At 41.3% G+C, this 11,657-nt stretch overlaps 1 protein-coding gene across 1 annotated transcript in view; it reads right to left on the bottom strand.

Annotated features, from left to right (window-relative positions):
- The window catches only part of slc17a8 (solute carrier family 17 member 8), a 24,666-nt gene extending 17,550 nt beyond the window's left edge, over nt 1-7,116 (bottom strand). The window contains exon 1 of the mRNA XM_064342274.1: nt 7,016-7,116. Coding sequence (XP_064198344.1) covers nt 7,016-7,116 — 101 coding nt within the window. The remainder of the gene's footprint in view (nt 1-7,015) is intronic.
- Nucleotides 7,117-11,657: the final 4,541 nt, after the last annotated feature.

The following is an 11,657-nucleotide window of genomic DNA, read 5'->3' on the forward strand; positions in this document are numbered from 1 at the left end:
CTGCGTGAAATGTAAGAAATGTCATGATGCCATAAAGCCTTAAGTGAACCACAGCAACACATTTAAAACACAGAGACATACTTTGATTTGTACTCTTCAGCCCCTGAAATAGCCAAAGGTTGCTTGCTGTAGCCAGCAAATCAATTACTAGCCTAGAGGGTAAACAGTCTGACAGGAACCAATGCACAGCCACACGTAAGACATATATTCAATCACCTCCATCTTTCTTTCAGCTGTCCGATCGCGAAGCACGTGAACAAGAAAGAGTCGGTTGGCCGAGTTGTGACGTATTCCCGGCTCGGAGAAAACTCCGACCCAACATTGTCTGAAAGCAGCATTACCCTTTACCTCCGGTGACCTCCCACAGCACTAGGATCCAATAAGATCAGACTCCGGTGACCTCCCACAGCACCAGGATCCAATAAGATTTGAATCCGGTGACCTCCCACAGCACCAGGATCCAATAAGATCACCTGCAGTCACCTTCACCAAATACTCTATGATCTAAAGATCACAAGCATCCACCTTCTCTCAGAATACTCTGATGTGATAATATGGCACATGATTTCTTTCATATTCACCCAGAACACCATCTAATTTAGATGCAAAGCAGTAACCTTCTCCAGAATATAATTATCTAATGAGATCACATCAGCATGCTTTGGTATTCTACTAGAATACTGTGATCTAATAAGATCGCATTCAACCAGCTCCTCCCAGAACATTATTATCTTCAGAGATTAGATGTTGTCATCTTCTCTCAAAAATCCCATGATCTAATAAGATCTAATCTGATACACAACCACCGCTTCACAGGACGCTTGGATCTAAAGAGGTCACATTAGTTATGCAGTCGGCTTTTCCCACAACACCCTGTTCTGTTGAAATAACATACAGTCACAGTCTTCCAGGATAGCATGTAGAAATTAGATCAGACTCTACGCAGGATATTGTCATACTGATAGCTTTATGAGTTATATATCTGAGTTATGAGAGCGTCTCGGTGTAGATAGGTTTCGATACCGCGTCTCTTCACCTTTTTTTCATTTGGCTACTCCAGTGGTTCTCAAACTCAGTCCTGGGGTGCCACTGTGCCTGCTGATGCTCCTTGCAACTACAACAGCAATCCTGGCATTTAAACAAGCTTTTCTTAATTAGGTACCGTTCAGAGGGATTATTTACCCTCTTAAGCATTATTATGTCCAAAACAGCTGCGCATACCGTGAAGAACAGAGTCCCGTGTTCACATTGTGCTTATTGTGCTATATTGCAAACAATTACATAAGGGGGAGGTGGATCCACAGGTTGATCATTTAAACCTCACGTCCTCCAAAATAAAAGAAGAAATTCTACGAAGGATGCACTCGTGTTTCCTCTCTCAAGCCTCCTCCGGGAGCCTCCTTGGTCCTCGCTCCTCCCAGGAGCGTGTAACGGATTTGAATATTCTTAAAGATGGCAGCCCTTGTTCGGTTTCCGGGCCAGTCCAGGCCCGAGGAGACGAGGACAGATAAAATTATGCGATTGGAATGAATGCTGTGTCTCAGCAAAGAAAGAAAGTGAAAACCTTAACTCACAAGAACTGCCACTCTGAGCAACTTATGCATTTGAATCATACATTGCTCCCTGATACTGTCACGTCTGGACTACTGCAACTCCCTCCTGGCTGGCCTCCCAGCATCAGCCACCAGACCCCTTCAGCTCATCCAGAATGCAGCAGCACGTCTGGTTTACAACCTCCCTCGTGACTCCCACGTCACTCCCCTCCTCATCTCCCTCCACTGGCTACCAGTGCAAGCTCGCATCCGGTTTAAGACACTGGTGCTTGCTTTCCAAGCAGTCAAGGGGTCAGCTCCTGGTTATCTGCAGAAGATGATCAGACCCTACAAGCCGGCCAGATCGCTCCGATCGGCTACTACAGGGCGGCTGATTCCTCCCCCTACACGAGCAGCAACAAGGTCTCGACTCTTTGCAGTTCTGGCCCCACGATGGTGGAACGATCTTCCAGTGGAGGTCAGAACAGCAGAGTGTCTGAGCACCTTCAAACGGAAACTCAAGACGCACCTCTTCTCTGTGTACCTCTCTCTCTTCCCTAACCCCCACCCATAACTATAAAAAAAAAAAAAAAAAAAAAAAAAATTTTGTTCAGACTATCTTGTTTCTCCTTATTGTATGCATCATAGTAAAGGCTTTTTATCTACATGTTGTTCAATGGACTTAAGCGGACTTGATCCTGAGTTTGGTTACTCTGTTGTAAGTCGCTCTGGATAAGAGCGTCAGCTAAATACCTATAATGTAATGTAATGTAATGTGTAACTGTATGTTTAATCTGCATGTAACCTCTTGGATGGAACTGCCTAAGGATGCAAAATGAATTTCAGTGCAAACTGACAATAAAGTTGTATCGTATCGTTTCGTATCGTATTCATCCATCCCTAAATTTATGATGAACAGAATTTGATTTTGCATAAAACCAACACAAATTTAACATAGAGAAGTTTTGTCTAAAAAAAAAAAAGGATTTTTGGCAACATGCAGCACATGACATATCCATGAGCAAAAACAACATGGGTTGACACAAAGTCATGAAGCCAAGTACATTCTCTCTGTAGTCCTCAGAGCCACACGCCTGTTTCCATCAGGGGCAAAGAAAGACTTTTGATGTGACAGTAAAGGTGTAGAACGCTGGGCAAACAAAGACGGATAAAAGAGCCCTTACCCAGCCTGGACTCAGACAAACAGCCTACTCTCAGGCCTCAGAAATAGACTGTGTTCCCCAGACCAAAGGCAGCAAGAAGGGCCGATTATTATCAATGCCTGGAGAGTATTTTCCCTGAAAATATTACTCTTCTCTCAGCACTAATGGAAGCACATGTGGTTGTTTTAAAGTGTCTTCTCTCAAGTATACAGAAGTGGTTTCCATTAGGACTGGGCTGTCTGCTGCAGAATGGAAGAAAATAAAGACCCATACATGCACACAAACAAACAACCTGGTTTGCTCCACAAAGTACATAGTAGTAGTAACTGTTTATTAGGAATAATTAGTCAAAACAGAAATGTTTTAATGGTAAAGTAATAATAACTGCTTGGCACCAGGAAGTTTATGATTGAAAGATTTGGTGTGGGAAGACTAATTATTTCTGTGGCAACCTTTTCCAAGAAAAATTAGACATTAATTTGATATTAATTTGCTAGGCACTAGGCAGTTCAGCATTGAAAGATTTAGTGTGGGAAGACTAATTATTTCTGTGGCAGCCTTCCCAAAAAAAAAAAACTATTTAATATGGGAAAGTGTTACCAATATTGTGCTGTCTCTTTACAAAAAATGATGTTATGGATATCTGAGTGCTTTGGTTTAAAGGTTTGTGAACTGATAAAAACTGAAAAATTGTGATGTATTGGAACAATTCCACAATATGATAATAATCTTAATGTTTTCTTAGCACGTCTCCGGGTCGGGAAAATCTCTAAACATGAAAATTTTTAGGAAGACAGTTTTCTCCTCTCTGCTCCCTTCTCCTAAATAAACTAGTGATCTCTCCAGCTGTTCATTAAGTTTCTTCTTCCACTTGAAGAAGTGTAGTATAACAGGTCTTGTAACCAAAATATATATTAAATATTAAATGCCTTTAATGTATATAATATAATATAATATAATATAATATAATATAATATAATATAATATAATATATAATAATATATAACTGCAGTGGGATAAGGAATGAGAGCAGATAGCACATATCTGGGAGGAGAGCACATGCTTGCCTGCAGTGGGATAAGGAATGAGAGCAGACAGCACATATCTGGGAGGAGAGCACATGCTTGCCTGCAGTGGGATAAGGAATGAGAGCAGACAGCACATATCTGGGAGGAGAGCACATGCTTGCCTGCAGTGGGATAAGGAATGGGAGCAGACAGCACATATCTGGGAGGCGAGCACATGCTTGCCTGACCCCTCTCTACTCGAGTGATGAGCGCTCGTACAGTCGTCCCAAATTGGGCAGAAAAAAAGGGGGGGAAAACTTTACCAGAAAGAGCACACACACTCTCCTCCGAAAGCCCAAACTCCATCTCACTCCACTGTCCGCCTGTTAAGCGTGCAGTTCCTGTCCAGCCTGAGCAAACTCCATCTCACTCCACTGTCCCCCTATTAAGCGTGCAGTTCATGTCTAGCCTGAGCAGATAGACAATGGGCACCCATTTGTGCGTGTGTGTGTGTGTGTGTGCATGTACATACATGTGTGCATGTGTTTGTGTGCATGTGTGCATGTGTGTGTGTGTGTGTGCACGTGTGTGTGCATGTGTGTGTGTGTGTACATGTATGTGTGCGCGTGCATGAGTGTGTATGTGTGTGTGTGTGTGTGTGCGTGCATGCATGAGTGTGTGTGTATAATTGAAAAGAGGTGTAGTTCTTTTGTGTTAGGTCATGGTTGTCTGTTTTGCAACTCCTTGTGTCTAAAGCTGGAGTCGGCATTCTGGCTGGTATAAATGCATTAATCAAGGGCAAAGTTCGACTCATAGTTTCTTTCATTAATTTTTGATTTATGCAGTTGGGTGGAATGAATCAGCCCTACCCTATGAATATTAAATATTATCTGTAATCTCAAGCACATGATTGGATTTTTTTTCACATAACACAACAGCCAAATTTTCAGAACAAAAGTCCATTAAATCCTGATTTCGGCTGAATACTTTCTCAGTGCGATGTTGCATTTTCATACAGAATGAGTGCCTAAAGCAATGCTAATCTAAATTTAAAACAATAAATATAAAAGAATCTACAGCAGGCAGTATTCATGGTTTTGATCCGTATTTGCCCTCATTTCATGAACACAATCAGACCTTTGCCTTTATGACATCACAGAAGGAATGGTCACATGTCTGCTGCCAAGATTCTGTCCAGCCATGAATCACTTTAACGTGTTTTTTTTTTTTTACAATTGCCGGAAAGTTACAAGTTTCCTTTGTCTCTGATAGTACACTCTCTAACATTTATTATTAAACAGCCAGACTAACTAACTACACAACATAGACATGTTGACAAAAGCTAATATATATATATTATATATATATATATATATATATATATAGCGTTTGACAATTAGCCTATATGTCGCTCAAGCGTGTCGTAATGGGACAGGTTGCATGATATGGAATGTCTCCCGGAAAGCTACCTACAGGCTCCAGTTACACATAATTAAATGTATTTGAATAGCAGCATCAATTATGAATGGAACTGTGAATAATGCAGCTTGTGGCACGGGCAGCAGACTTACATTCTGGAACTTTGCCGAGCATTAGCGCCTAAATGTGTACCGTGCCTCTGTTCCTTTCTTTTCCGTTTGTCCCTTTTATTTCTCTGCTTTACCTAACACTTTTCCGTCCTGCTGGTCTTCCCTTTTTTTTTTTTACATGTTTAGAATCAAACTCACAGCCTTACAAGGTGAATGTCATATTGATATGATCTGACAAATCTGTCAGCTTTTGCTTCCTCCGTTTGTGCGTAAATAATATATGTGTTTTACTTCAGTTTTGGGACCTTTTATATATTTATATATTGAATTGCTTGTCCTTTATTAGTTTTGAAAGTTTAAGGACTTTTTAACTTTTTAAAGTCTTATTTCCATATTTCCCTGCCTCATTTTTTGTTCAACAGTTTTATTTGTCGTTTGTCTAATTTCTATCTCTCAGTTTTTTTCTCAGTAGTGTTTTAATATTTCAAGGTGACTGAATCAAAGGAACAGACATGAGCATGTCTAGCCTGAGCAAATATTTCTACTATTGCATTTAGCTTTACTATTTTTAGAAGTTGTAGAATTGTTTATCATAAATGTATCTTAAATGATTTATCTTAAATTTAGCATTTGTTTAAGTATTAGCCTACCTTTAAGGATTGTTTATTATATACAGCTGCAGCTGTGTAATTACTTGTTTATGGACTGATTATATTACATAATCTTCCTGTAAGTATCTTGGATTGTATGTTATATTTAATATTTGTGTGCATATTTAGCTGAAGTATTTGATATCTGGTGATTTGTATATTAATCATGTAATAATATCACAGGAATGTCAGGAGTGTGGTGACTCAAATTTGTGCAAGCTTTTAAAAACATTAGCACTGTGTTCGTACTCCTTATGAAATGTGCAGCAGAAAATATTTTGAATAAAATGTTGAATTCCATCACTGGAAATAGTGCCACCTGTTTGAGTGACAAGCAGTAAAATTCACATTCCCTTTGTGTTTCCTTTGCCTATATTATGTCTTGTTTAATCGATATCTTAAGTGAATGCCCTTCATTGTTGCACCTTCTTCCATTTTTGTGCAGCACAAAACTGTATATTAAAACTGTTGCAAATTAAATGATTAAAATGCCTGTTTTATTTCTGTTTTAACAACGGTTCACACAGAAATTCCTGCTTTTCTCAGCTGTGCATTTAATATTATTAATTTGCCCACAACTACCCTTATTTTCACAACTTACAAAAATTAAAGATTTAATTAGCAAACATTCACAAGCTCACATTGACCGCCAACACAAAAATGTCTGCACACCAGAGACGCCAGCGTCCATTATCTTGACATTCCGCCCACAAACGACACAGTATCAGCGTACATGATGCTTCAGCCAAATCAAGTCATTGAGTGAAAAATACACTAAACTGGTCTGCTTTCAGTGCTCTTCTGTCCACTGCCACCACTTTCTCCTAATTCCAGCTACTCATCCAGGATCAGTTAACTCATCCCTAAGGAATGAAGACTAATTCCAGCTACTCATCCAGGCTCAGTTAACTCATCCCTAACGAATAAAGACTAATTCCAGCAACTGGTCTAGGATCATTTTAACTCATCCCAAATCAACCCAACGAATGAAGACTAATCTCGGCAACTGATCCAGGGTCAGTTAAATCATCCCCGACTCACCCCTAACTCACAGACCGTAATTACGCCTAAGGACTGAAGAGCGCTGCGTGAGTGCATGGGTCCGGGCTGAGAGCCACGCTCAGCGCTACTCACTTCTGCAGAGTCCCCAGGGAGTCTCCCATGGTGCTCCTCACCTCCTCCGTCCCCGGTTTGAGGACCCGCTCCTTCAGCCCGGCCAGCCCCCCGAACGGCATCCTCCCCCCTCCCTCCTTTCCTCAGTCAGCGAGTGTGTAGCGCGCGCTAAAAAAAAGGAACCCCCCCGTACTCCGCTAGCCCCTGCTCATCCTCCCAGGTTCCACTCCAGGAGCGCACTTCAGTCCTCCTGCTGCTGGGCTACTGCCACCTCTGCACTGAGTGGATGGCTGAGGGCGGTTACTATGACGATGCGGGGGCAGGGGGTGGGTGGGGTGGGGTGGGGCTCGGGAAGAGTGGCAGGTGCACTCCTTTGGGTTCGGTGAAACAGAGACCCCCTCCGTCTTTCTGCGATGTGAGTGGAGCGACTGGTCAACCCCCCCCATCAATGCGTAATGCACTCTCCCTCCCCCTCACTTCCACCCTGGCTGTATCAGAGGCTCTGCTGTACCTGTACCCCCGCTCCCCCACCCCCCTGATATGGAGCTGGTTTCTAGGACTGAGAGCCAATTAAATATTGACGTCCCCGCTCTCTGTGAGGCTGCCGTCGGGGTTGGAGAGGTTGTGTCTGAGAAAGCCATGACTGGGATGCTGGGGTCAGACGGCCTGCTATCTGTAGCATCATCCCTGCGTGCACACACACACACACACACGATACACACACACACAACCGCATATCACACACACACACACCGCTATCACACACATCACACACACGATATCACACACACACACACACACGCATAACCAAAGCATATACACACACACACATACACACACGCACACGCACTCACACACACACGTGCACACACAACAAATATACAAACAACATGCCACACACAACCGCCACACACACACACACACACATGCACACGCACACACGCGCATGCATATACACACACACACACGCACGCACGCACGCACACACACACACACACGCATGCATATACACACACACACACACACACACACATATACACACACACACATGCGCACACACACAAACACGCGCACACAGCCATACACACACACACACAAACAATCGCACAGACAGGCAAATGAACACGCTATCCATCACATAGACTGCCACATCCCTTCTCCCCTTTCCTTTCACTTTAAACAAATTCCTGACCATTTCGGACGATGGTTTTTAAAAAAAAAATTTTTTTTTTTTAAAGGGAACTACGCACTCTCATCATTATTTCAACAGCAGCCTTTAAAAATGCAGGATATTTTAAAAATTCAGACGTGAGCCTTAAAAATTCATGGCTGGTGGAGGTTCTCTGTGCGGGGTTTTGCTGATGATCTGGACGTGCTTCTCAGTGCAGGACCGCGAGGGCACTACGGTGCTTCACAGGGCGAGGGTGCGTGAATAGACATGTTCTCTGGGCACTGGCGAGTTCTCAGTCCGTAAGAACCCCTTCAGTCCTATAAATAAAAGACCTATCACAGGCAAGCATCTACGAATACGGACAGAAAAAGGTCTGCAACAAGCTTACCCCAGGCTCCAAGCTCATCACTGTACACTTCCATGGGTACATTTTAGGTCTCAAACAAGTGTTTTAATTTAGTTTGTTTGGATTCTAGTTGTTTTACTAGGTTCTAGTGGGTTAATTTGTAGGGAAAATCTAAACACTCTTTTTTCAGGAGAAACTATATGACTTAAGACTATATGAAAGGGAACTAGAAAGCGTGGATAGTTTTATATTTTTAGGACTGTGGTTTGATAGGAGACTCAAATGGGCAGCACATACAGAGTATCACAGATAAATGGAAGAAATGTTATGAAATGTGTGATAGGAAAGGATTGGGGAGCAGATAGGATATCACTAAAGACCATATAATGTTCCCTCCACAATGTTTGAAACAAAGATAATTTTTTTGTTGCATTGGCTCTGTACTCCACAATTTACCTGTGGTTAAAGAGAAGCTTCTCTTTTTTATTAAAGGGTGTTTTTTTATTTTGGTTTCACCATGTAAAAATTACAGCACTTTTTATACATAGCCTGCCCCCTCCTCCCATTTCATGGCACCATAATACTTGGGACAAATTGCTTCACAGGTGTTTCTGATTAGTGAGGTTTGATTAGTTGCTTCCTTCGTGCAGAGATGAGAGCTTTTAGTATCCAAGTCTTGATTATAGGCTTGTATTGCTGTGTTGTGTCAATAAAAGTCAAGGAAGTCATTATGAGTATGGGAACTAAGAAAAAAACAGTCAGACACATAGTCTAAACCTTGGCTTACGAAAATCAACTGTTTGGAAGAACATTAAAAAGTACTGGCCAGCTCAGTAATCCCAAAGGGCCTGGTAGGTTAAGCAAGACCTCTACATCTGTCTGACAGATCAGAAACACTCTTCAGGGGGCAGGTGTGGATATGTCAGGGACTACCGTCTGCAGAAAACTTCAAAAACAGAAGCAAACTGCAAGAGGCAAACCACTAGTTTGTCGCAAAAACAGGATGGCCAGGTTTCGGTTTTGCTAAGTACATAAAAGAGCGTGCAGATTTCTGTAAAAAGGTATTGTGGACAGAAGAGACCAGGATTCTTGGATCACTTGGATCAGAGTGATGGCAAGAGCAAAGTGTGGAGGACAAAGGGAACTTCCCAAGATCCCCCCCTCATCTGTGAAATATTGTTATGGGGGTGTTGCAGTTTGGGCATGTGTGGCTGTCACAGGTACTGGCTCACTGGTCTTCACTGATGATGTAACTGCTGATAGCAGTGTGCTGATAGAAATGTACAGAAACATCTTATCTGCTCAAGTTCAAGCAAATGGCGCCAAATGGACGACGCTTCATCCTACAGCAAGACAATGATCCCAAACATACTGCTAAAGCAACAAAGGAGTTCTGATTAATCTTTGGTTGATCTATTAAGAAAAAGACAAATAGGATGGGTATTTTGAGAAATAGCTGTAAGTCCAACACTAGCACTCCCTCTGGCATCTCTATGGTTGTTTGAGCTGGCACTGGGTTTTGAATTACAGGAGGGGAGAAAGAAAGATAGAGATGTCATTTTAAACAAAGAAACCGCACACTCTTATGTTAACAACAGACATTATGGATATTTACAGATATATACGGACGCGTGTAAGAGCAACAATGATAGATTGGAGCGTGGCGTTCTTTGTGCTTGATTTTGAAAAACAAAGAGAGGAAGGGAACGAAGGACGATCTGCCTGTGCACACAGGAGAAATGACAGCAGTGTTATGAGCTTTACTGTGGGTAGAGAGAGAGAGGCTGCTGAGGGACTCACTGCTGTCTGACTCAAACTCAACGCTCGTGAGTCTGAAATATTCCCAATCAGAGTCTAGAGCTGATATAATGTGTGAGATATTTATGAATACTGTTTAGACTCCAGATGATGGGACTGAGTGTCTGATGCTGGGATCAGAATCAACGTGGGACCGAGGAGTCTCACTTAGGCATGCCTATTTAGGAGGATACAGGGGCCAGACTATGAGCCGAAAGGAAGCTATGGAGGATTCTTACCATGCCATAAAAGACATGACATCGATGAGGGGATATTTAAATGAGAGATTACCTGATTACGCAGCTCAACTCCTAGTTCTGTTAATGAACAAATACATCCATCAATGTGTCAAACACCACATTAAAATGCATGTCTTATTGAAAGGGGGTTGGTATCCATGTTATTTAATTTAGGCCTCTCAACTTGCTCCTCCATAAAAGACAATGGTCTGTGATACACTGTATATTTATAGTTTCTCTTCAGTCAGAAAACTACAAATATAATTTCTATTTAATAGTGTAAAACCATGTCATGAAAATGACATAAAATCTCTAATCAAGGAGCTTGAAAATGACTTTCTCAGTTCATTACCTTTATTATTATTATTATTATTATTATTAGTAGTAATAGTAGTAGTAGTAGCAGTAGTGGTAGCAGTAATATTGCAGGACTTCTTATTGATCTGTCATTGTGAGAAGCACACCTGCCATTCATGAATATATCTATTAATTTAGCAAACATTTCAGATCACATAAATTATTTAGTATTGAAGTAATTAAAGTAATGCAAGGTATTTAAGGTAATTAAATAATAAAGAGCATAAATCCAGAAACAGAAGTGGCCCTCTTTGCCTTACCCTGGTTTAACGCTGGAAAACTCTGAAAAATATTTCTGTTGACAAGGTTTTGTCTGCGCTCTAGAGGCAGGTTGTGAAAACAACATGCAGATTTCCAAATCATATGGAAACCAAATTGAACCTGATGTTCATATATTCCTGCTGTTTTAGTAAGCTTTTCCAGGTAAGTGAACTCGACTGATGAGTAAACCTGTACTTGTTAATTGTATTTAGTTGTTTTCATGATAAACAAACAAATATAAGTCCACCAAAAAAATAATAAATAAATAAAAATAAAAAACATGCTAGGACACGAGGAAGACACTAGAAACTGTCCACCATTTCTTTATTAGATTTCTACTGACTATTCCTTCTGCAATTAGAAAAAAGTTTTTATAATATTGAAGAACGGAAAGGAAAATAGGTCTGTAGTTATCTAGATTTGGCTTATTGAGAAGAGGATAACCATGACACATGTAAAGTTGGATGGAACAGCCACTGCAGGCATAATATA

Source organism: Anguilla rostrata, chromosome 7 (genome assembly GCF_018555375.3).
Source record: "Anguilla rostrata isolate EN2019 chromosome 7, ASM1855537v3, whole genome shotgun sequence".
NCBI classification, from domain to species: domain Eukaryota; kingdom Metazoa; phylum Chordata; class Actinopteri; order Anguilliformes; family Anguillidae; genus Anguilla; species Anguilla rostrata.